Here is a 27,951-nt window from a genome sequence, read left to right as displayed (position 1 = left end):
GTGTAACGACTCAATGTCAACGCTGGGAAATATACTCCGAGTAGGGTAGCATTTGAATTACTTGTAATTAAAATAAATATTTGGTAACAAAATACATATTTGGTATTTTAATTTCGTCCTAAAAAAAATATTTGTAAGTAATTCGTATTTTTAATACCTGACACTGTTATTTTAAATAGTATTTACCTAAAATATTTAAAGCTTCATAATACATTTCATATAACCTAAACCTTCTTTTGGATACCTTTTTAAAAACAACAACGTTTTTTCAATACATCTTACAGTGTGTATGCATTTTTTTCTCACAATACTAAGGTAAGGTTTTACGTTTTTAGAAGATATGTAGTAAAAATAATCTTTATTAGTTTGGTACACGGTCTACAAAATGTATTGAAGAATCAAAGTACTATGACTATTCCGTATTGTGAGTGTATGTGCTCGACTAGAACATCTGAGGCGGTAAGATTTCTCTCAAATGTTGAATGCCGGGATTCAAGTATGTCTGACAAATTTGCACGACTCGAGGATCGCTGCAGCCGTAATCTCTAACTAAGTCGTCTGTCAGGCATTGGATACTGGCCAGGGTGACTGCCGAGGAGTTCACGACGGCGTCTGGTAACTGGGGGAAATCAATTCAGGAAATACATGACATGTACTTACATGTGTTGCCGACACGTGACACTGCACTAAAGCTATTGTATTGAGTCTCTGAAGGACATCGATTGATTCCTAGCCGAATTTCAGCCATGATGGCCACTCTCAACGGAGATCAGTCGCGTACAGATATTATAGAGCACAAGTGTGTGCGCAATACACAAACACTCTCTGTTCCTTCACTCTCATAGTCCGGTGAGACGGCAATCCGACATGACCGGAGAGAGATCAGGCGCAGGACCAACGGCTTTACGTGCTTTCCGAGGCACGGGCGTACCACATCTCCAACTTCCTGACTACGAGCTGCGATTGGGTAATTTTAAGAAGGTAAAACCCAGCCACAGTTAATTTTTGGCCGGACCCAGGACTCGAACCCAGGACCTCAGCGCGGTAGTTGTATGCGATTGCAATTACTACTACGCCACCGAGGCAATCAAAACACATTGTAGGTGCAATTGCTGCTCATTATAACATTCAACATTTACACCCGTACTCTAAGACGTGTCCTCGAAAATTCCTCGACTCCACTCAACCTCACTGCAGGTAATCTGTTTACTTAGTTCAAAACAAAATCTGCTCCATTCAACGTCATTTAACACTTATCCTTTCTCGAAGAAAGGAATCAACTGTCAAATTCAAGGTACCTCGCGACTTTCCTTAAGGAAGACTCGAGGAAACTTATTGGCTTTGTAAACAGTGTTACAATCCGATTCCTTTATTCTGATATTATTTCAAGTGTGTCAAAAATGGATTCCACCGGTTCCTGCAGTACTTGTACTATACTCTATACGAATATCTCGAGCGGCGTTATTTTAGAGATGCAAAAAACCCAATAGAATTTTCCGACGACATAGAATTCAAAAGACTGAGAAAGAAAGATAATTTTGGGTAGAAGTGGTTTGGGCACCAACAACCTCACCAGAGGATCCTCAAGATAACTCAAACTTTAACTAAGAATACTATTTTCGAGAATTCCTTGAATTAATTCTCAAGGTAACCTCGATTGAGATAGGTTGAGGAATTTTCGAGGAAACGTCTCAAAGTGAGAAGAGCAAGTCAGCTTCAAGCATAGCTTTGCTATCGCGGGAGGCGCTGCTCCGTGCAAATGTAACTTATAATCAGGCGAGCTATTTGCTCGACTAGCCATTAGTTTAAAAAAAAGAACTTCACATCGGATAATGCCACTCACGAGAAGCAAAATACGAATTTAAGAGATTAATCTAGCTTTGATAGTTTTATTGGAACATATCGTAAGTGATAATTACCGGAGGCTCGAAGTGTTGCTCATTGGTTTCAATATTGTTCGCCGCCGACGCAATGCGGCTCACATCAATGGATTCCACCTCTGAGGTACTTGAGTCAATGGATTCAGATTCGACAGATAGCAGTCTGGGACGTTTGCGTCCGGAACTCCGAGTGCTCGGAGTCTGGGCACGTTTGCCGTGTGTTTGGTGATTCTTCAGCATATTTTTAAGGTCCCGAAAGGGGCTCGAGCATGATTGTAAGCCCATAACATGCCGTGCGTACGCGTTCCCCCTGCATCCCATACACACGGTATTATAAAATGTATTATACAATATAATATAAAATCTACAATAAGAAATAAGCAGCGAGTAGATACAAAGCATGATACAATTATACGCACCACATGTCCTCGAGGGTGAAAATGATTTCGAGTGCTCGATGAGTCATATTTCTAAAGCATTTCTTCGTACATTTCATCTCGTAAATATGTTGGATCTGAGTACCGGTGGCGGGCACGACGATTGAGAACCGGGACTGCGGGTTTGCCGGCTCCCCCTGCTGGTACACCCCGGGCCCGGGTTGGTACGAGTGCAGAACGCTCTTGGCCAACACTTCACCCCCTAAGACAATAAATACTAGCAATCAATTGAAGTTTCTGCTGACCAAATTACATTTACAACAGTGTTTTGTAACAAATATTCCCATCTCAAGTTATACGGATTATAATGTACCAGCAACCCTGATGGATTAGATAGCTAACATCAGTGATGTTTTACAAATAGACGCGTTATACACTAACAAAATTGCACATAAAAACAGCGCAGTATTTACTATAGTCACAGCCCTAGCGGCTCGCATTTATACGGCACGAGTGGGCCCGAATGGGCCCGAGCGACGACTGCCCCATCGCCATGAATTTCATTCACAATTGCAATATAATTTGTACATTGTCTAAAAACACAGGAAGGCATTTTTTTTATAAAAATACAAAAAGTTAGTAAGCCGCCTAGCCGCGACAGTGGTTTGAGATTGATTAAGTGAATGTCGGACAATTACCTTGCTTTCGTCTTGCTAGTAGTATTGCTTGGACAACGTATCTATGTAATAAAAACATCTTAGGCTAACATCATAAACAACAATGTTTGTTCTAGGACTTTTGTCAATTTAGATTTTATGTTCATTCAAAAATAAATAATTAATTTCATTTCCGCTTGAATGTTATTAACTCTATGCACATCGTGACGATTCGGTAAACAAACTCGTGCCAATCGCGCGGTTGTATCCAACCGCCAGTCTACTTTAATGCGCAGGCGCTATACTCTTACTCCTTGTGTGCCGCGACCTTTCGTCGCCGCGTCGATCGATTGTACCTACGGATGAACTCTGAAAGTGAATAATACCATTCTACCAATATTTGATATTTAAAACCTTATAAGAATAATTACGTTAAACGTTGTGATTTTGTTTAAATACCTAAATACTTACCTACATACGATTTATTTCTTTTTAATTTTTTAATGTAGCCTAAGCCTGGTAAAGTATGAAGGGATTGTGCACTCATTGTAGGTACATACTGTCTACAAAACCCGCGAGCAATTTATATTAACTAGGTAATAAGAATGTGTTATTATTATTGACAACGAAAGCGTGCGCGAGCGTGCGGCGTCTTCTTTATGAATGAAACATAGACGTACAAATGTCACGACAGTACAAATAAAACTTGAAAATATATTTTAATGAATATATAGAGTTATGTCAAAACTCATAGAACAAATATAGTTGTTTATGATGTTAGCTAGATAGCTATTTGAAAAATACCAGTAACCTCGCAGGACTATCTAGTCTCAGTCTCAGTCTTACTGGTATTTTTCAAATAACCCTGTATAATGCACATATTACAATACCATTTGTTTTCCTGCGGGGAAAAAAGGCGTTATCGCTACCACCACGCGGGGGGTGAGTGGAACGGTTGTGTTGGTTTCACCGGTCTTACACACCGGTCGACACCTCTGTGTTTGTGGGAGCTAAGATGCCCCCGGACGCTGAAGGACGCCTTTGGCGTCTGCAACATCGGGAGAGCGACGTTGTTGTCCACCTCGTAGTCGCTGTATTCGCGCGAACTGACCCCCCCTGCTCGCTCCGCGGCTCTCAGTGTGTCCCAAGTAGTCGCCTCTTACGACAGGTAGAGATGCCTTGGCGGAACTCTACATGTCCCCGAGGGCCGAACCACTGGGCACGAGGCGTCGGTCAGTCGTCTTCCCGGCGCCTCCTGCGTCTCATCTGGCTGCGGACGGGATCGTCCAGCTCACGAGCCCGCACTCTCCTTCCGCGAGATGACGCACTCGCAGAAGGAGCCCATCGCTCGCCATGACCTCCTGTCGCTGACCATGGCGGTATATTACAATACCACTGCTCCAAAACACCTTATTACTTGTCGCACCTTTAGAATTACTATGACAAATAATTAATTTCGTGTAATTACACGTAAGTCGATGTTGCATTCGATAGTTTGTCACTTTTCAATTGTTGTAGATTTATAAAGTCAATTTAATGTTTTTAAACGTGTTACGTGTAATTTAAACGTGTCAAATAAAACTGTTCTGGTAGGTCCATTTTTGAGATAGAATTAGAAGAATGATTGGGACCGTTTATTGAAAATTAATGATTGTTAATAACCACTCAGACATTCTTAACCGTGGCTGCACAGGGTAGGTTTTGCTGCTGGTAAGATATGTTTTATATCCGTCCGGATAGCGACCACCGTACACAAGGTGTTAAAACCCGCCATAGTGGCCCACGTAAGTGTGTCGCGTTCCGGGATCAGCCTGCGTATATCCGGTTCCAACAGGCTGGCATAATCGTGTCGACTGCCGAAGGCTCTCTCTCGTCAGTCGACATTCTATTTGAGCTTTTTGGGTTAATACGATGCGTTACAGGGCGGGAGGGGGGTTTCGTACAAAGCGTTATGTAACATTGTTTTTTTTTATTTTAGAACAATAACAAAGGTATTTTAGCGACTTTCCGGTATTTTGCGTAAAATTATTGTGAATATTAGAAAAAAAAATTAACTGTAGAGTTACATAACTTTTGGAGGGGGGGTCTTGGGCGTACAGGAAAACGTTACGGGGTAAAAAGTCTTCAAAAATTGCGTTACGTACTACTTGAACGGCCCCTAATATACTTACTGGCTGGCCTCAGTTTGTCGTAATGGTTTCTGCAAGTTTCCACTCTTTTCCCAGCTTGAATGGGGTTAGCAAATACAGGCATAGCCCGCACATACATCGGCTTATTCCCTGGTAATCTTCCATAGTTAAATTGCACCGCGAAAGGTAGATCCGGTTTCACGAGCGCAAGGTTGAACCTCCTCGTAAACTGTCAATAAATAATATTTATATTAGTGTTTTTACCCACTCTACAGTACAACATACACTTGGAACTCTTAATAACTTTCAAGTTTTTGAGATTGACGCAGCATCCACCTTTAGTTATGGAGGGCTGTACCATCTGATTACTATTGTATGGATGATTGTACTTGTTAAGAAATAATAATGATCTTCAATTTATATTTAGTACTAGCTTTTGCTCGCGGCTTCGCCCGCGTGAAGGTGTTTTCCGGGATAAAAGTCCACTGTAAGTCTTGCTACATATTTTCCCGGTACTGATAGGTTCAAACTAATTTTATCCCCTTGGGGGTAGAATTAATCAAAATCCTTTCTTAGCGGATGCCTACGTCATAACATCTACCTGCATGCCAAATTTCAGCCTGATCCGTCCAGTGGTTTGGGCTGTGCGTTGATAGATCACTATGTCAGTCAGTCGCCTTTGAGTTATATATATTTAGACTAGCTTAAGCATGCGCATCCGCCCGCGTGAAAAAAAAAATTCCCGGTTAAATATTTTCCCGGGATAAAAAGTAACTTATAGGATTCGGGAGTGTAGCTTCCTATTAGTGGAAACAACGGTTTGGTAATTCCTGAGATTAGCGCGTTCAAACAACCTCTTCAGCTTTATAAATGAGTATAGATTTATAATGACTGATCAGTGATCACCATCTCAAGTCATATTTATATTAAGACACCATTTCGGCGGAAGATTTTATTCCGATTGCGAACTGAAGCAAATTATATACAAATTAAGTATTACTTACAATATAATGTTTTGGTTTTTCCTTTGGAAGTAAAACTTTCACCGTAAACGGCAAGTGTTTAAATGGTTCCTTGCTAGGAACTCCAAGCGAGATCTGCACAAAATAAAACATAACTGTAGTTTATACAAACACACGAGTTGAAAAATTAACAAGAGAAAACTATACAAATACAATACGGATGCGAATTATACTTAATATCAAAACGTACCGACATCCTCGTCAGCAAGTATAGAATAGACTTAAAATTTATGAGATAAACATTACACAAACGAAACGAACTTCAAACTAAAATGCACACGATGCGATGTTGTATCAATTCCTTTGTTAGGAATTGTGGTGGTTCGTGCGGAGAAACTACAAGAGCTAAAACTCGAGAGCATAACGCCTGAGCTGGGATAACTTAGAACAATATTGGTCATATCAGTGGTGCGTGAAGAAGCTACTAGGTAAGCCGGTATAAATGTGCCGACCGTTAAGGGATGTTTCATCTCTTGGAGACTTGGAAAACAAAATTGACTTTACTTCACTAAACACTAAGCGCAGTGGAGCTACAGTTTTCTCTGCTATGAATTAAAAAAATCTGTTACTTCGCGTCAATTAGCACATTACTACCTATCTATATACATTCCTATATTTAGGGTCAAGCCAGAAGAAGAAGAAGTCGCCGCTCGAGCGGCAGCGCGAGCGATTTTGTATCAGAGACTTTCGCGCCCACACACACACACCAGTACAACTGCAGTAAGCCAGGACCGGCACGGATTTTATGACACCGAGCGGCAAAGCTCAGTGAGTCTCGGGGAACAATAATCTGTCTTTATCCCGCAACGAAATTAATCAAATAGAAAGATAGGGAAGAGTTGGAAATATTAATTGTCCACTACCCTCCATAACCAAGCGGGAGACAAAATAATGAAGGAGGCATTTCAACCTCAAGTATAGGGACATTTACAACTAGAGAAACATGTAAAGCGCCACGAATAAAAATTAAATAATACGGTACTGTTACATATAAAATACAATTACGAAGCATTTTCAAATACTGATAGGAAATAAAACAGAATAAAGTAGCCATTCATTACCTACTTAAATTTGATCGCTTACCTCCTACGACACTATACCTACTGGCGCGCCTCCAGGTCGAGTGGTGCGCGAGCGGCGGCGCGGCGCGGCGTGCCTCATTTCAATGAACGATGTTTCATGATTTTTGATCGTATGATTCATTTCCACGAACAAAATCATGGCTTTTTTAATTTGACTTTATTATATAGATATCTGTGTGGAACTACTACTACTGTATCTATTTGAAGCAAAATATACATAATATCTACGTACATGTTTATACAAAAAAAAGAAACTAATCTAGAATGAAGAATATTTGTAAATACATACGCCGGTATTTAAAAAGATATTATTACTCTACTGCAACACGTGCAAAGCATGAAACAAACCAAACGATGAGAGTAAAAAAGCTTACAATTTAATTAGAATCCACATAATTAATGCGTAGTTTCGATTTTCAAGGCCAAAGTTTGTATTTGGTAACCATTTCGCTGTGGAGTCTACAAATCCATGCCCATCAATAAAAATTCAGACCTGTAGAGAAAGTCCATAGGTAAGTGAGGCATCCGGCCGTAGTACTTAAAAAACGCACAGCCAAGAAAGACAGTGACCAGTGGGCTAGGCATTACGAGACCAATTTTTAAGTATCACGAGTCCAGTTCAATGCCAACAACGATACCCGTATTAATACTAACCCTGTATTGTATAGGGTCGTTTTGGCATTGCATTACGAAATGAAATCACATACTCGTCTTCACCTTTGCTGACATTGCGCCATAAATCATCCATTAATAACAAATATTTTCAACAAAAATCCTAGTTTTAGTTTTCTGATTTTTTGATCATTTATTAATTTAATGCGACTATGGCTATATTTTTGCTGTCCGGCCAGCTGCGTCAGACACGTGACGTCACGGTCTCTATGCTAACCGGCGTCAACCAGTCTCGACTCATCGTGTTAATACAATATTGGTGTAACTCCGAATTCCGATGCATATGCAGTTAATCACTACACAACTTTATGTACTCACATTATATCTTTACATTTTGTCGATTCATTTATATTTAGGTTTTCTGCTGATTTTATAACTTGCTACAAGCCAGGGAATCGAATTTATTTATGTTTTCCACCTGATAGCCTACAAACACGGGCATCATGTCCGCTTCCACTCTTTACAATATCCTTTTTTCTTTGTTTCTCACGTGAAATTTTGCGATAGTCACTAGGAACCAAATTGAAAAGTAATGATTTAATGAATATAGTGGTTTTAATTTCTTCAGCGTGTTTATAAAACGAAATACATATTGTACCGAAATCAACAGCGTCACTAGGGATTGCAATCCGGAAAATCGGATACGGTAAGCCGGCGGATCCAGCACCAATATACAAATACCGGATCCGACACCAATATACCGGATCCGGTGACCGGGTCCGGTGTTTGCATTTTTTGTCAAAATAACCGCGCTGGTGTAAGAGTAGTTACTTTGAACACGCAAGTTGTTTGACGCTAAGCCACTGCGTTGCCCTGCGCCCCTCTTCTCGCCCGCGCAGCAGCTTGTCACTACTTGTCCAGTTCAATCAATCAGTAGCGCATCGCTCGAGTCAATGTGATTTGTTTTAGTCATTGCTTTGTCAAATGTAAGAAAATAGTTTTTTTTTCTTATATTTACGCACTTATCTATAAAGAGTGTTTAGTAAAATAGATATAGTTTTTGCCCTTTGAATTTTGATAAATGAATTATGTTTACGTACATTCCACTTGTATATAATTGTCTAAAGTGAGTGAATTCATATGTGTTAAGCAGGGATGTTATGGATATGAAATTTCGGATATGGATACGGATATGGATATAGGAATAAAATTATATCGGTTTCGGATACGGTTACGGATATGTAATTATTTCGGATTATCCGGTAGTTTCGGATAGTTTCGGTTACGGATATTAGATTAAAGTAAAATAAAAAAAAAATATATAATGTAATACGGTAGGGCGACGAATACTAATTGGGGGGCATGGGTGTTCGGAAAACCTCTGTGTTTTAATTTGATATGAAGTTTCAGTGAAGTAGTACCACCTCCTCAGCGTGAAAAGTTTTTATCACACTGTTTACATTTTGCAAAATTACCTTTGACATGACCAAAGAAATAAAAAATAAAAAATGTGTAAATAATTTACTTTGGACGCATTTTGTCCTTATAAATGAATTTAGTACGTACTTAACACAAAACTTTTCCTTGACTTTACTAAATAAAAAAAATACTATTTATGAATGAGGTTATGTTATGATTAAAAATAACAAACAAACTATACAAAATACACGTAGCGCGTGAGCGGTGAAACAAAAACCTGTCGGAACATATTATCCGTAACTTATCCGAAACTTTTATAACGGATACGGTTATGGTTACGGATATTTTTATTTCGGATATCCGATAGTTTCGGTTACGGTTACGGAGCTCCATAACATCCCTGGTGTTAAGTATGCTACGAAGGTATACTACGAACTTTGTTTACTACGAAGTAAAATTTAAAGAAAATTTAAATTAAAGTATTTTTTACAAGTATTACTGAACTCCTACATAGTTAACTAGTGTATTAGTATAGTTACAGTTTAAAAACATGTCACTTTCGAAATCAAATCAGAATCAGGAGACCTTTATTGAAGACAGTGAAATAACTATATGGAACTATATTTTTTGTTGAAATTTTATTTTAAGATTTTAATGGAATTTAATTTGTGATTTATTTCTGTAAGAAATTCATTCTTCTCTCGTTGGCAAAGTTCTTAATAAACTTGATTTTGTAGACGAATCATTTTTTTTTTCACTTTATACGGAAGTACGTTGGAACGAAAAAAAAAGATAAGTTGTCCTGGTTTGATCAAATAAATTAATCCGGCCGGATCCCACCGGACCCGGCCGGATTAATAGAAATCCGGTCGAATCTGGCCGGATTGAAAATGAGGCCGGATTGCAATCCCTAAGCGTCACTGTGTGTACGACCATCACCGATGAGTGCGCATGCGCTCTACAAAATATTTAACGTTCCTACAGCCGCGACAAACTATTTCATTGAATGAATACAAAGCCGTCACCGTGATAGCCAGTTTACGAAGAACCCTTGTGTAAAATAATTGTCCACTATCGAATAGCATACATAGATTTAGATCAAGCAATGAACCTAGCGAAAATTGTATCTTCAACATAAGGCACAATATCGCAAGGTAACTCAAACTTATAGCACGTACCACTATTTAATGTAATAAAAGACAATGATCGAAAAAAGAAAGACGGTATCTAAATGAACAAAACAAAGTATTTACTTATATGAAACCTTTCGTTACATTTTCATTGCGTCATGAAAAAAAAACCATTATTTTGTCTTATATTGTCAGTTTCAATTCAAATACAAGTAGATTACTTTAGTGTCGTTTTTAAGTTTACATTAAGTGACGTCTTGGTAATTTTATCGCGTAGTCTTTGCTTCACTTTAAAGAATCGCACTAAAGTATTAATTATCGTCCGAAACCCACACATACGAAGTCAACCGCATACTACAGGAAAAATATTGCATGTGACGCGTAAACTACACAAATATAAGTACTTATTACATTAATAAAAATTGCAAATGCTAAAAATCAAAACAATTAATTAGATTTAATAATTTAATTTATGAACACAAAACGTTTATTAAAGCAGAACAAAATCGAAAAATGAAAAAATAATAAGTTATAATGTGTATAACAGTTAAAAATAGTATAAATCAAACCTATTTAGTACATACATATAAATTGCAAACTTATTAACTCTATAGCTCGCGACGGATTTACCCGATTTGAAAATAGAATGTGGTGTGATTGATTGGCCACGCCCATATCAGCCGCAGAAGCGTCAAGGTCCGCACATAAGTCGCCCATACGTAGAGTTATACATATCGAAGATTTACTGTAAAAACCTGCTAATCTACACTTTTAACAAAAACTCTTATATTTTTGAGCTTTGTGTAATGATAAGAACTGCTACCCTCAATATTATACAAGATATGATATGGTAAAAACAGTTAAATAAGTACAATATAATGCCCCATATTCGATTGCTAAAATATCATAAAGAACGTTATAAATCATTTCCGCAGTAAATGTTACATTAAAAAGAGAATAAATGTTCATAACATAGGTGTCGACGCACAATTTAACGCGGTAAACGGTTTATTTTTGCTCGTATTATAAAAATAATTAAAAAAGTGTCTAAAGTTCTAGTTTTTGTTGTCAAAGTGGTAATAATTGATAAATATCGTTTGGTAGACAGTTTTGAGACATTCAACAGCTAGAAGCTTGCTGAGCGGCCTATATATTCAGTATTCACTAAAATATATTTAAAACTGTGGGTGAATTCTCCTAAGTTAACGTGCACTGTGTGGACACTGTGCGCTAGCTGGAAAACGCATCGGGTCTGTGTCGCTACTGTGTCGTGGGCCGTGCACTGTCTCAACTCCGTATTAGCTGGAAAGGCATCGGAGTCTGTGCCTTTACTGTGCGGCATAATTAACTAGAATCCAGGCTTGCCAACTTAGGACTTTTAGCCCTAAATTTAGGGCTAAAATAAGTGTTGTGGGCTTTTTTCAGGGCCTAAAAAAATATAGGGCTATTTTTAGAGCTATAATTTTTTTTTCTCGTATTACTGTTTGCCTGAACAAAAAACGATTAAAAACGCAAAACGTTTAAGTTTTTCTACAAAGCATAATGCAATAATTCCAAATACACCCCACTCACAGACGCTGTATTATAATTCTCTTTGATCCTCACAACTACAGGCATGGCTTCGGCCTTTAACTTTTAATAAAACAGGGAACTTATTTCAATTATATTCTTAGATAGCTATACATATTGGGTATACACTACACCATACAGAATAACATTGACAGTACAGGGCTTTTCTTGGGGTATTTACATTTAGGGCTATTTAGGGATATTTTATCGTGACTTTAGGGCTATTTTTTTAGGAGTTGGTAACCCTGCTAGAATCGCATCGAGAATCTTTAAACGTCAAGGCGTCAACGGTGATTCGACCAACGTCACTCGTCGAATTGTTGCCGAGACAAAATTTCGCCAAAAATTAGAAGAAGCTGCAGTATCATTATGAGGGAAGAAGTGACACAGGCGCTGCGAACCATGACTACGAAGTTACAAAACGTTGTGGAAAAGGTGTCTTCCTTTGAACAGTCACTGACGTTTTTCAACACTTGCTACGAAGACTTAAAGAAAAGCATCCATGAGCGATAGCAATAATTCGGTCTCTTATCCTCTCTGCCCATTGTAATCGCGGGTAAAAGAGTTACACCCACGTTTACCAACTTTAAACCACGAGAACGAATCATGCAAAATTAATTGAACTTAAACACAAGAATATGCCAAATGTTTAACTTATAGCTTTCTTGCAGTCATTTTCTATTAGTTTACAAACTAATTAACCTCAGGAGTGATGAGAAGTCCAAAAAAATAATTATAATCTAATGGCAAATTTTAAGAATTTTCCACCTTGCTGTCTTTTAAGGCTACTTATAGCCAAAATAGCCCCCATGAAGGACTATTTTTTTATACTTAATGAATATGTACGTTGAGAGTCTGAAGAAGTTTTTGACCTACTTTAGAACCACGAAGTCACCTGTTTAGTTTTTTAATTTATAGAAGGATATTTAAGTTATAATTCATAGAACGTAAGTTTTTCACTTTACACCAACATTTTCATGATTTTCATTAAAGTTACGAAGCTGGTTGTTTTTAGCAAAAAAGTACAACTAATGAAAATTTTATTGCAATAAAAAAATCTCGAATAAATCTTTTACTTTTTTTTTAAAGAAAACATTTAATGTTTCAAATCGAAAATTCTCAAAAATTCAGAAAAATATTCATAACTCGAAAACTATGAAAAATCGCAGAACATACATGGGTGTGATTCGGATACCCCAAAGGGTGCTCTATCTCTGGCCTTCCGGTTGACACTACTTTCTGGGACAACCCGTATAAATAAATCAATAAATATACTTAAATAAATAATACTCATATAAAGAAACACTCCTCAGTGTTGTTAGCAGTCTCCGTAAATTTGATTCAGTCCGCTTATCAACTTGGGAGTCTACGTGTGAAGATATTTGGGTAATGGTTGAAATGCGTGCAGACAAAATATAAAAAAACTTGCTATCTGTACTGTCTATCTCCCTCCTCCTGTCAAACCAATAGAATTAAATATTTTTTTAGATAATGCCAACAACTATGTTAAGTTAGCTGACGGGATTGTACTACTTGGGGATTTCAATTTGCCATTTATAAAGTGGACCAAATGTGGCAATTACATTAAACCTTCGAATTGAGGTAGGTAACTTATTAGGAAATGGACTCGTAGATTTCTTTCTATTTCCAACATCTACCAATGGAATCATGTATGTATTTAACGAAGATGACCGAACCTTGGATCTTGCTATTAGTACAATTATATAAAATAATAATAATAGTACAATTATATAAACTTGACCACGAGCATCCACCAATTATTCTCACTTTGCCTGAAATTGATGTCAAGTATCTCAGACCAAAAGCGTCTTCTAATTTTAACTTCTATCACACACATTGAGTAATACTTATTACACAAAAAAAAATCTTTATTATAATATATCGTAACTTTGACTACTAAAATAATTGAGACCTGCTATGATTAAAGCACTTTTATTAGGTTTAAACTTTTAATAATAACTCAAAACTAACTTCACTGCACTGAGCCGGTTTTCGCAGTAAACCCTTGATATTATTATTATCTTTTATGACACTCACAGCGCGTGACGACGCAGGCGTCGAGTAAGTCGATATTGATAAGAAACGAAACGACTGTACAAAACAATAACATCCTTCTGGACATTATAATACGGACTAAAAAAAGACTGCAGAAAATTGCACTGCGCCCGCCATCTAAACATCGTTCCCAGTAATAAAATGTAACCGCTCGCCATTGTGATGCATAAATAGTACTTATAGTCAAAACTCGAAACAAACAAGTTGTCCGCAACAAACCACGTGGTGACTTTATCTATCAAACGCCATCGTTAGAGCGAGGCCCCATTAGTGCGTTGCGCTGCGTTGCGTCGCGTCATCGCAACGGAACAACGCATTGTATGCCACACCTGTGTTGCGTTGACGCTGCGCCAACGCAACGCAAGAGGGTATGCACGCCGACGCAGCTGCGTCTCAGTTCTAGCTTCCTCCTCTAGCACTGCATCACTGTCCGTCGGCGCAGCGGAGCTCCGACAACGCAGCGCATCACCCTCCCCGCTTCGTCTCTTGTCCGTCGATCCGTTGAAACGTCGCGCGCGACGACGCAACGGTCTAATGGGGCATGTCATAAAAAATGTATGGAAAACGACGCAGCGACGACGCTGCGACGACGCAACGCAGCGCAACGCACTAATGGGGCCTCGCTCTTACGTCGCGTCGTGGCGCGGCGCGGCGTCGCAGCGTGGTGCTATGAGTTTTCACAAAACTTAAAAAAGTTAATACAATATGGCCTCAATAATCCAAACGCAAGCTAATCCGAACGACCCCCTGCCTGAAGAATGGGCAGATGAAGTCGACATTTTAATTCCAGAATAAATACTTTTGCGCAAATTAAAGGACAACACGTTTTCAATGTCACTAAAAACTAGCCATCAGTGTACTATATTAGAAATGTTCAAAAAGTATAAATACACATGTATGTAATGTAATAGAATCATCCCTTAATTATATTGTAACAATTTATAGTGATTAAAACATAGTTTCCATTATGATTTTTTTATTGTTTATCCTAAAATGTCTGCATACTATAATCCGAACGCTTAAATCCGAAAAGGGTATAAATTTTGGGCGTACGGACTATCGAGGCTCTACTGTACCTACATCTTTTAATTATGTAGGTAGATTTTGTTGAAATATATACACCAGAACTTCATATCTTTGAGTAATTTGATTTTGAATCTAATAAGTGGAATTTTCGACACACCCGCGCTAATTGGGAATTCTGTTTACAAGTCTATAAGTCTAGTATAACAATTTTATCGCTATTACGCAGTTTTCATAATATTTACTCGCGTAAAACTGATAATGTCAACATGACGCGACGCGACGTGACGTGACGTTGCGTATAATAATATTATATTCAACATTCTGAATATTCCTTGCGTGTCAGTCACGAGGCGATACTCAGAAATATTCCTATTTTTTTTTTTAATGTACCTTTATTCGTTCATTATTCGTTTTTAGTTTTTATTTATACTTTCTTTCAGGACAATGTGAGAATCAAAGTGATAAAACACTGATTAGATAAGTTGCTGATATTTCTTTTAGAAGAGCGCAACATATTCGACCTTGTGTTTTTCCACATATGGAAAAAAAATAGTTATTTGTATTATACTAATTAATTAATATCAGCCCTGTATTATATACTGTCCCACTGTTGGGCACGGGCCTCCTCTACTACTGAGAGGGGGATTAGGCCTTAGTCCACCGCGCTGGCCTAGTGCGGATTGGTACCCTCGAAAATTGCTATAGTGAATTTCTCAGGTATACAGGTTTCCTCACGATATTTTCCTTCACCGTCAAAGCAAGCGATAATTCATAAAGAATACACACATATTTTTTTAGAAAAGTCAGAGGTGTGTGCCCTTGGGATTTGAACCTGCGGACATTCGTCTCGGCAGTCCGTTCAACTAAGCTATCGCCGCTAACTACTTACTATATGTATGTATTATATGAGTTCTATGTATCTATTTTTCATAATTATCTATTTTCCGTTCAACGGAAGCTACGAATTATTAACAATATATAGTTTACGTTTTGCGTGTGATAGGTACCTATTGATAAACAACAAGTTCAAAAGTTGAAGGTCAACCAATTTTATCGTCAATCGCATAACGTTTATCGCAAAACTTCTTGAACCAATATTATTGTTCCTTTAATTTTTAAAAAAATATTACGTGTTTAATTTGAACATCATGTGCCGCTAATAATGTTCATATTAAATTCTAAATGCCAATTCTAAAGAAAGAAACATTATACGCTAATGAGAGTTATTGTTGTCGAACAAATGTAAAGACAAACTAGAAACTGACGCATTTGAGGTGCTTATATTATATTTATTTACCGAAATCCAGTCTCAACGTTGAAACAATTGATATATAAGTAATATACATAATCAAACTAATAAGTAAGCGCTGCCGTCCGACCTAAGAAACAAGTAATTTCTGACGATAGATGGCGTTAACACGCCTTTGTGACTCACTCGTTACAATATCGTCGGTTTACTGCAAGAACTCATCAACTGACAAATACAAAAGTATGAATTAAGTCAGTTTTAGTTATATTGTTTTCTCTATATCACCTTAGATATAATTATGTAAAAAAAAAGTAAAACACTATTATATTCTTGAATATTTTATTCTTAAAATCAAGTGAGTATGTTAAATATTATATTTCGTTCGGGGCGTTATAAACTGTAATTGATGAGTTTTTCCCATTAGTGAGTTCTTGCAGTAAACCGACGATATAATATATTTTGTGATATTCTATTCCTTATGAGGTGAATCACTTGCAATTAGCTCTGTACGATATAACGCTCAGCCAAAGTCTCTAAGTACTGAGGACCTATAGCTAATTCATTATATTCGTCTGGCAAGCGATGTTTCAAATATATTTTATTAATGTTTAATTAAGTTGTGTATTAAAACGAAATTTGAATGTGTTTTTAGTAGAATTACTTACCTATTTGAATGGTCTGTTTCACAAGTTTCAAAAACATTTTATTTGGCAGTTATTGTATTAGACGGTCAATGCAGATAGTATTTATTTTACGATAATTTATTTGTGAGCATAGACTAAGGAGGTTTTAATTTAGTCGGCTAATACTGTCGTGCTAAGTTCAAGAGCGGTATCTCAAAAAAAAATCTAAATCTTGGTTTTATGTCGTCAGATAGCTTAAAGAAATACCCATCCAATGAACTTACCTAAATAACAGTATCTTGTTTAGAACTTGTTAAAAAAAACCTTAAAAGAGTTTATCTATCTCCGTTATTCATAAAAAACTATAAAACTGTATTTACTAAACTTCTATTATTTCGAAATAAGGTTTCCCTGACATACGGCTTTTGCGCTTAGCACGGCAGTATACATTTATTTATGTGATGAGTCCCGTTTAATTAGAAATTGTGAAGCAAGCCTTTAATATTTAAAGTACCTGCTTTTCCTCGGTGTCCATAGATATGCTGCGGGAAATTATTTTTAATAAAGAAAATAATAGAAAAACTGTATTTTTTTTAAATAAATACATATAGTACTAATAATCAATACTAAACCATTTGAAAAATTATGATAATAAAAGAAAAACAACTCACGGGTGTTCGCGGCGCGGGTTGAAGTTCTGGTGCCGCGTGTTGCTGCCTCGGCGGCAGCATTACAAGTTCTGGTGCCGCTTGTTGCTGCCTCGGCGGCGGCATTACAAGTTCTGGTGCCGCTTGTTGCTGCCTCGGCGGCGGCATTACAAGTTCTGGTACCGCGTGTTGCTGCCTCGGCGGCAGCATTACAAGTTCTGGTGCCGCTTGTTGCTGCCTCGGCGGCGGCATTACAAGTTCTGGTGCCGCTTGTTGCTGCCTCGGCGGCGGCATTACAAGTTCTGGTGCCGCTTGTTGCTGCCTCGGCGGCGGCATTACAAGTTCTGGTGCCGCTTGTTGCTGCCTCGGCGGCGGCATTACAAGTTCTGGTGCCGCTTGTTGCTGCCTCAGCGGCGGCATTACAAGTTCTGGTGCCGCTTGTTGCTGCCTCAGCGGCGGCATTACAAGTTCTGGTGCCGCGTGTTGCTGCCTCGGCGGCGGCATTACAAGTTCTGGTGCCGCTTGTTGCTGCCTCAGCGGCGGCATTACAAGTTCTGGTGCCGCGTGTTGCTGCCTCGGCGGCGGCATTACAAGTTCTGGTGCCGCTTGTTGCTGCCTCAGCGGCGGCATTACAAGTTCTGGTGCAGCGTGTTCATTCATCGCCAACATTTCCCCAAGTTCCGAGAACGAGTCGAATCCCGACGGCGAGCTACAAATCGTTAATTTGATTTAAGACCAAGACCAAAAACAATTACAAAACATATTTTATAATATAAGTTTGTTTCCGCCTTTAACACCATAACTTCAAATAATAGAGCATATTTTCGCTTTTAAATTGTGTTATGTCTTGTTTACTTGGGTTTCGTTTTTTTAAGTAATTAATTTCGTCGGTTGAAAGGTTAGCCTTGCACCATTTGATATAGTTTCATATTGGACGTCCCTTTTTACAATCCTATACTTAACGAATGTTAAAAAAAACTTTCCCTCCTTCAAAATAATTTTACTTGGAACATCATATTATCGTCCTAGTAACAGTTTTTTTTTATTTATTCAAGGATCGCCAACACCAAACACACAAAAATTAGTAATGAGTGTATCAATGAATAATGAATGAAACCTCCTAGCCCAATTTTCGGCTACGGCGGCCAATCGCAACGGATATCAGGCAGGTACATGCATCTCTGTTCCTGCACTCTCATGAATTCGGTGAGACGGCAATCTAACATGATCGGAGAGAGATCAGGTGCAGGATCAACGGCTTTACATGCCTTCTGAGGGACGGGAGTATCACACCGCCAACTTCCTGACTCCGAGCTGTGACTCAGTACCTAATGTTTCGAGATGGAAAAACCCAGTCACAATTATTTTGGCCCGACTCGGGATTCGAACCCAGGACCTCTGCGCGGTAGCTGTACTTGTACCGTGTACAATTACAACTACGCCACCGAGGCAGTAATTCCTATATCCTATATGTATTTATTCAATTATCTTGATAAGTTTAAATCTATACATACTGATATTATAAGAACTTTGTGAGTTGGTAGCGACTAATCTCCGGAACTACTGGTGCTACTTCTTTATCCTGGGAAAATATTTATTCCGGAAAATCTTTCTCACGCAGGCGGAGCTGCGATCAAAGGCTAGTTATAAATAGAAATGAAATACTTACTCTAACATGCCGTATTCGGCTAGGAATTTATCTAAATCTTCAATATAGTCAGACATCTTTGTGGTTTCTTGTGATTTTTACCTGAAAATAATAAATCAATTTAATTATAAACCTCTTTGAGATTCTTAAAAATAACAACGCAATACTAATCGCCACGTTAGGGTAGGTTGCGCTCTCGGCTTTTGTATGCCTGTGGCCGTAGGGCATGCAATCCGACATTACGTAAATTTGGAATCTCGAAACAAATTTATCCATATTTCAATTCCAAAATTTAGAAACATATCAGAATGCTGATAGCTAGGGACCGGCTTATATGCAACATTAAATGATAAGTTTTAGGAATACGTATTCGGAACATAAGTACTTGAAAACATTCGCCACGCTCGTACACTGCGCATGTGATAATTTACACACTTAGATTCTAATATTATTATTGGGTAAGTTTGCGAAATTGGTTGTTTGATGTCTAATAAAACAAGCAGAAACAGTGGGTCAGCTTTGCTTGGAATTTGGCAACGGGTAAACATATTTACTATCTTACAATAAATTTGGATATTTTCCTATTATGGCGCTATGAATTGTTACAGCTTTTTAATATGGCTAGCGTATTATTATAAGTTGCATTCTAACTTGTTTATCCCTGAGTATATAATGGAACCTTTATGCCGGGATAGGTCTACACAAGGGTGAAACCATGAGCAAAACTTATTACTTATATTTATAATAAGGTAAATGAAATAAATAGACATTCATCTATTCAATGAGAATGCTACGGGCGTGAAAAAAAGTAAGTAGATTGACAACTTAAATGGTTGAGTTTTCGATTAGTTAACTTAAGTAAGTACATTTTTAATATTGTTTTACAAGAATAGTCATCAACGTAGAATTTCAATTTATGATACTAAACAACTTATTATTACTAATTAGTATTTAATACAAAATATTACGTTGTTGGGTCTGTGATATAAAAAAATCCATTTTTTTATTACAATGTAAAATAATATGTATATAATCATCAGTTCCGTAATCAGTCCCAGAATTTTGGAGCTAGGTCGCGAATATGTGAATCAGCCCCGGAACTGAAAACCTCCCGGTGTAGCATGCCCTATGTGGCCCGTTATGTTTGGGAATTAGGAAACAATTGCAAGCCGGGTTCACTGCAAATTAAATTGCACACACATTTTACTAGGCTCCGTAAACAATTTGTTTCAGCGTTAACTTACCCCCGTATTTATAGACGTTTCTTATCTAAGGAAGGAGCAAGGTTGTGATATAAAGTCTGTTTTTCAGTGCTGTCGGCATGGCAGCCTTCGCAGAGCGTAAACATAGAGCTTGGATTGGCTTATATTGTTGTATCTCAATATTAGCCAATCACAACGTCCTTATGTCCGTTTCTCAGTGACGTTGGGCACTGAGAAACAGGCTTGTTATCACAGCATTACTCCGTCCTTAGATAAAAAAGGTCTTATGAATAAGGGGGTTAGTTATTAGATCTCCATACACTGGGTCTTAATGAGGCTTACACATTCTACTCCCCTTTCTACCCATGTTGGGATTTCCTCCTTCGTCTCCTCTTCCCCATCATCCTTCCACTCGCTTCTCTATGGACGTTGCATTTGCAAAGTCGGAGAGTTCACCAGTATGCCATTATCAAGAACATCTGTGGGTAACTACAGCACAAAAAATGACATTTTTCGTTTTTGTTAGTGATTACTGAGACATTGTGTTATATACACTATCAATATGCCAAAATATGAATGAAAATATGTATTATAAATGGGTGAAATATGCACAATTAAAATTAAGTTTATTTTTACAATAACCAATTGTTAATTTTAGACTTAGAAACTCGGATGTTGCTGTTTTTAAAATCATTTTAAGGCATACACTACAGTACATGATACACTGTAAAGAGAAAAATTACAATGGTTTTCTTTTTATTGTTGTTTAGAGCAGTTCATTTATATGCTCGTAATAGGTAATAAAAGAAATTTCCGTACGAGTGCACAATCCTCTCAGGAATCATGAAATATAATAACTTATAGTACCCCTAGCAACAAGTAATAGCAAGCGAAATGGGTAGAACAGTCCACACAAGCAGCACCCGTTCTCGAGTGTCACGCATGTGCCAGCCATCGGCCTCCTCAACCATATTGTAGGGAAGTGGCCGACCCGACACACGACGCCGCCGCAGGTACAGACAGTTAGAGAGTATATCATACCCAAGTCGCTTACAGTGATATTCCCAATGAAGAAAATAAAAAATCATTAGGTATTCGATCGAATGACAATCACGCAATCGAATGACAATTCCAAAGAAAATCACGCAGGAAACTTTGTAACGCGAGCGGGGCCGCGGACAAAAGATAGTGTTAGGTATATAGTAAGTATGGTATGTAAAATGAACCGCAGTGAAATTAAATCATGCTGTATTACGTATTTCCACGCACTTACTTTATTTTTCTAATAAAATATAAAGTATAAGTGCAGCAAACCGCGCCTTGCCAAAAAAAAGCATGATTACCCGAAATAACATACAATACTATAAAGTATTTGCCCGCGGCTCCGCCCGCGTGATGAAGTTTTTCCGGGCTAAAGTTTTCTGTTATAAAAGTCACGCTATATATTTTCCCGGGATAACAGATACGGTACGGTTACGGATATATTTTTTTTTCGGATATCCGATAGTTTTGGTTACGGTTATGGAGCTCCATAACATCTCTGATCAGAAGTTCGTTATTGAAAGTTTTCGAGAGTTAGGGTATTAGTGTTCAGAAGTTCACGTAATGGTGTTTTCGGGAGTTCGCGTAATGGTGTGTTCAGTGGGTTCGCGTAATGGTGTGTTCAGTGGGTTCGCGTAATGGTGTGTTCAGTGGGTTCGCGTAATGGTGTGTTCAGTGGGTTCGCGTAATGGTGTGTTCAGTGGGTTCGCGTAATGGTGTGTTCAGTGGGTTCGCGTAATGGTGTGTTCAGTGGGTTCGCGTAATGGTGTGTTCAGTGGGTTCGCGTAATGGTGTGTTCAGTGGGTTCGCGTAATGGTGTGTTCAGTGGGTTCGCGTAATGGTGTGTTCAGTGGGTTCGCGTAATGGTGTGTTCAGTGGGTTCGCGTAATGGTGTGTTCAGTGGGTTCGCGTAATGGTGTGTTCAGTGGGTTCGCGTAATGGTGTGTTCAGTGGGTTCGCGTAATGGTGTGTTCAGTGGGTTCGCGTAATGGTGTGTTCAGTGGGTTCGCGTAATGGTGTGTTCAGTGGGTTCGCGTAATGGTGTGTTCAGTGGGTTCGCGTAATGGTGTGTTCAGTGGGTTCGCGTAATGGTGTGTTCAGTGGGTTCGCGTAATGGTGTGTTCAGTGGGTTCGCGTAATGGTGTGTTCAGTGGGTTCGCGTAATGGTGTGTTCAGTGGGTTCGCGTAATGGTGTGTTCAGTGGGTTCGCGTAATGGTGTGTTCAGTGGGTTCGCGTAATGGTGTGTTCAGTGGGTTCGCGTAATGGTGTGTTCAGTGGGTTCGCGTAATGGTGTGTTCAGTGGGTTCGCGTAATGGTGTGTTCAGTGGGTTCGCGTAATGGTGTGTTCAGTGGGTTCGCGTAATGGTGTGTTCAGTGGGTTCGCGTAATGGTGTGTTCAGTGGGTTCGCGTAATGGTGTGTTCAGTGGGTTCGCGTAATGGTGTGTTCAGTGGGTTCGCGTAATGGTGTGTTCAGTGGGTTCGCGTAATGGTGTGTTCAGTGGGTTCGCGTAATGGTGTGTTCAGTGGGTTCGCGTAATGGTGTGTTCAGTGGGTTCGCGTAATGGTGTGTTCAGTGGGTTCGCGTAATGGTGTGTTCAGTGGGTTCGCGTAATGGTGTGTTCAGTGGGTTCGCGTAATGGTTTCGCTAAAATATAAAAAGATATTTATTTCTTTATATAAAACTTTATTGTACACCGTAAATATAAGAAACAAGACAAATTTGTATACAGACGGTGTAAATGATTAAAACATTGGTGGTACATCTTATCGATAATTCATCATTATGAGTACCAAAAGCATTTAGTAATTTGTTAAAATAAATAATCTTTGTTGTCCATATTCAATACAAACAAATCTGGTAATGGATATGTAACCTCATGAAACAAAATATACACTCATTGTGGAAAAAATACAAAATAAATTCACTCGCTTTCTATATAATAAGCAATATGGTATGTACCCTTATTATCCTTTGATGTACCCCAGCCTGTTTGTGATAGGTATGGTTGGTTACTGCAAGCTGGAAGCGAGGAGGGATGTTGGGCTTGTCAAATTAATATTTAAAGTGTGACGCGGGTGGGTACACCTGCCGGAGGTGCTCTCCGCACTACAGCTGTGCGTGCCGAGCGGCCGCGTCAGCACTGGGCGCCACCTACCACTGTTCCGCCTTCAAATACCGCGAACAAATATTCTAAGGTTTGCGCCCTTGTCACGGGCCATACGATTGCTTAATACTATATCTCAGAACTTGGATATATTTATATGTAACCTGTCAGAATTCACTGAAATGGCTCATAGAAGTATTGAAATAAATTAAAATTAAATCTGTATAACATTGCATTAGCATCAACTGTTATGGTTTTATAATATATGTATAAATAAATAAATAAAATGATTATGCTTTAATAACATATAACTAGCTCCCATCTATTAAAAAAATATATTCTGGCCACATTGCCTTCAATCAACTATACCACAGCACACTGCCTATCAATAATAATCAGATGGAACTCATATTTAAATTGTTTTGTTATATAAAAATACATAAACAAATTATAGGTTGGGAAAGTTTCTTTTTTTATCCACACCATGGCCTTTTGTTTTAGTTTTATACGCCACCTACAGTTCTCTCTTGAAAGCCAAGTAGTTAGTACTGTTTATATCGCACTCTTAATTTGTGACAGTCATTGGAAAACTAATTTTTGTTTCCTACCTTTTCTTTTGAAGTTGCTATAAAATTGAACTTATTAAAGATAGTTAAAAAATGAAACCTACAGCATGAAAAAATAAGAGAAAAAACTAAAAGGTCGCAAACAGAAAGTGGTTGTTTGACAATTCCCACAAATTAGCAATTTTGGAATCGGTCATTATTTTCTTAAGAGTGCAATATAATGTTAACTGGAACAACCAAGTAATTTTATTATTTATCCACTTAATTATTAGTAAATGCTTTTGACACCAGGGAAGTTGTGAGCAGCACTTAGTCTCTAATAAACATGGGGTACAAAATAATTCATTAATATATTACTAAAATTATCCGAGGCACTGCTAAGCAATAGGACCACCATTTGTTACAAATGGTTAATTAGTTGTTTGTGGTGTATAACGAATTTATCTACCTATATGTTTCACACACACCATGTCATAGATGAGAAAACATGATATATTTGCGTGCATTTGGCTAAAAACCATTTTTCATATCTGAATGGTTATCAAGAAACGAAACTGCTTTCATATTTTATGATTTGTTAACTTTTATGAGGAGAACAATACGAAACTACACAAAGAGATAATCTCCAAGTTAGTGCTTAGTACTGTAGAACATATTATTGAGCATTAGGGCCGGATAGCATCAACAATCAAACGATATATGCAGGTAAACAGCATAACTAACCTCTTACATTAAAAATGGTGTTCATGTACTCGGTAGTTGATAATTTAGGAAGGCACTTCATCAAACCCCTTCCTTTCAAGTTGTAACCACAGTTTTCGTGTTCATAACACAACACGATCTTCCTCCTGATCTAATCACGCACCAATGTGGGGTCATTGTTACACATTTTTTCACGCACATTTCACAAAACACTTCCACTTATCAAGATACAGAAATACAAATATTTGCAAGCTTTTTATTACAATCACTGACACGACGCAAAACCTACTGGTTAGTATAAAAACCTATTAATAGTTTTAACAAAAATTGTATTGAAAAGTCCTCTTTTGTTTAAAGTCAGATGGTGCCGGATGCTTTATAGTTCAATTACCCACTAATAGTCGTTAAAACCTAATAATATACCTATTCCGTAATATTCATAGAGCGATCAGAACGGTAACACGGCTCTTCAAGATAATTGTAATAAAATTGCGTCACACTATTAGTGTTGCCAGGGCCCTTGAGTCGTAAGTTACGTTTCGTTTCCTGAAATGTTACATTTTTGCTGCAAAAGTTACATTATTGCTTTTTTTTTTATTTACGCGTTTTTGGGCAAGCATTTTTGTAGCTGCGAAACCGCGGGGACTCGCGAAGTAGGAAATGTGCACGCGCACACTCAAGCAAAATCAAGTTTTAATTTATACAAGATACGTTTCATTTTGTCATAGGGAGCCATCTCTGAGTGTGATATGGAGTGAAATACTTTTTAGACCCGCCAGTTTTAGTTGTGTTCAATTTGGATGCGTTGAATAGAAATGCGTTCGTAAACTGTTTACAATAAAAATGTTGTATTACAAATCTCGTTGTTCTCAAAAGTTACGAACATTACCATATAAAAATTACTTACATGTTACGCGAGGGGGCCAAAAGTAACGAAAAATGTAAGAAATGTAACCTTCTGGCAACACTGCACACTATGCATGCGTTATGTTCCGTTCAACGACAGTTCTGACAATCGTCGTTTTAGCGGGAAAATTTAAAAAAAATTAAGTACCTCAATTGTTGTTCTACAAAACATGTTTACGAAAATGTGAATAATTAAACTAAAACTACATCAAAAATGTCACACAGTGATTTCTATTTAATGAGATAGCAGTCAGTACTGTAAATGCAATATAATTTTGACCCAAAATGCAGAAACATGCATTTAAAAGGTCATCAGCTGATTTTATTTATTGATTGTACCTACTTAAGAACTTATTCCGGCATTACATATTTAAAATATCTTATGTTTAGTTATATGTATCCATACTCCCGAGTCAACGTGACATTTTACAACATAGGTCATGTTTGGGTTTCATATACAGTCACTTAAGCTAGATATCCAAGGGATCAGTTAAAAAAAAATTGACCCGGTATGTAAAATGTTTAACCAATACAAGAACTTAGGTGGAAGAAGGTCGTTAAATAAACTTTTAGTAATTAAGATGGTTTGTAGTAATAAAAGGTCACTGTTCAGTGTCCAGGGGGTCCTGGTGTACTGCACCTTGCCTTATGGTAGCCATACCCCTATCTGCACATAGCGTTGTTTGCATAAAATTCTGTTCCCTATATAGGAAAGTAAACTATAATACCTAATTGGCAATGATATGCATAGGCTCTCTATTAGTGTGGAAGCAATAATAATATAATACCAGCATTGCATTGCATTAGCAGTGACAGCCTAATTGGTTGTGGAACAGACTGCCGACACAAATGTCTGCAGGTTCAAACCCAAGAGCACACACCTGACTTTTCTAAAATTATGTGTATTCTTTGTGAATTATCACTTGCTTAAATGGTGAAGGAAAACATTGTGAGGAAACCTGCATACCTAAGAAGTTCTCTAATAGGAATTTCAAGGGTGTGTGAAGTCAATCTGCACTAGGCCAGCAAGGGGGACTAAGGCCTAATCTCTCTCAGTAGTAGAGGAGGCCCGTACCCTGCAGTGGGACAGTATATTAAATTTACATAATCATACATTCTAAATTAATGCTTTCCTAAAGTTTTCATATATATAATAGTTTACACTGAGATTATATGTTACATTTAAAGTTAAGAAGCAAAATATTATTATCTATTACACTTAATCTATTTAAAATTTATGAATACAATATTTCCAATAATACTTTATGAAATATTATTCAAAAGGGATGGCATTGCTTGCTTTATACAGATCCAACTTGAGCTTATAAATTACATTTCTCACAATACTCTTAATAAGTGACCCTTTGCTCAATAACACTTTTAACTTATTATTTTTTGAGTTGTTGAGATAACATTGAGGACTTGAGGGATACCATTGCAGGTGCAATAGTCACTTGACCATGTTATAATAGATTTGTAAGTTCAAGGTGACATCTCAACTTTACTACATCACTCCTATGGGCTCATTATATTTTTCTGGTACTGTTAAAAATGATGACGAAGCGTACTTCATTATATTTTTAACTTTTGAATTGAATTCACTTTCAAATAGTGTATTTGACTACAGAATGCAAACGTTCAAACATAATATATTGTGAATGATGTTTTCATAAGAAAATGTGCAAAACTTTTAGGAACTTGGAATATTCTACAAGTACAAAATATGTTTTAAAAAGAATTTACTATGAAAGCACAGTTCACTTACCAGTGCAGCAGCGAAAAGATCTTTTGTGAATACACCAGAATTCCAAGCACTACCTATATATAAAGTACAAGTCTATCACTAATTAAAAGCTCATTTAATTTCAAACACTAGAGCTTTATTTATCATTTGCACTGAAAAACAATATGGGCAAGAGATTCAGTGATGCTGCGAGTTCAATAAATAAAAACAGAGACGATTAAACTCTAAAGCACTCGAAAGACTCGCTTCGTTCGCGGCTCAGGTTCCCAGGTAACCATTGACAGCTATAACTTTTTTTTTGAGGCCAGAGACAAATAAGACTTTAAATTCGTTGATTATTCAGTTGGTAGTACTGACCAGTGTTGTTAGCTCAGAACAATGACAAGCATAGAAGTAACACTATGACATTTGAGTGTACTCTGTCTTAGACAGCAAGAAATTTAATTGTGTTGCGAACCCTTCTGATATCTTATCGATATCGATAGATGCTTTGTCTATCGGCTATGGTAAATTCACAGACCTGCTAAAATAAACACTT

General features: G+C 37.7%; 1 protein-coding gene across 3 annotated transcripts; it reads right to left on the bottom strand.

The window, feature by feature from the left end:
- Positions 1 to 422: 422 nt before the first annotated feature.
- Positions 423 to 27,703, bottom strand: LOC115453493 (MAGE-like protein 2). Of its 3 annotated transcripts, none has more exons than XM_037436741.1 (8): positions 27,435 to 27,703; positions 19,167 to 19,247; positions 17,522 to 18,206; positions 6,047 to 6,139; positions 5,085 to 5,271; positions 2,300 to 2,519; positions 1,920 to 2,190; positions 423 to 619 (listed from the first exon to the last, which is right to left on the bottom strand). In XM_037436741.1, exons 2-8 carry the CDS (start codon positions 19,220 to 19,222, stop codon positions 443 to 445), a joined length of 1,689 nt encoding a protein of 562 aa, XP_037292638.1. In that variant the 5' UTR covers positions 19,223 to 19,247; positions 27,435 to 27,703; the 3' UTR covers positions 423 to 442. The 3 variants fall into 3 exon arrangements, with proteins under 3 accessions (XP_037292638.1, XP_037292637.1, XP_037292639.1); XM_037436740.1 differs by lacking the exon at positions 27,435 to 27,703 and adding an exon at positions 24,785 to 25,270; XM_037436742.1 differs by lacking the exon at positions 27,435 to 27,703 and adding an exon at positions 24,792 to 25,270.
- Positions 27,704 to 27,951: the final 248 nt, after the last annotated feature.

Source organism: Manduca sexta, chromosome 9 (genome assembly GCF_014839805.1).
Source record: "Manduca sexta isolate Smith_Timp_Sample1 chromosome 9, JHU_Msex_v1.0, whole genome shotgun sequence".
In the NCBI taxonomy this organism is placed as follows: Eukaryota; Metazoa; Arthropoda; class Insecta; order Lepidoptera; family Sphingidae; genus Manduca; species Manduca sexta.
The sequence above is the reverse complement of the archived record's forward strand: the minus strand, read 5'-3'. Positions and strand labels throughout refer to the sequence as shown.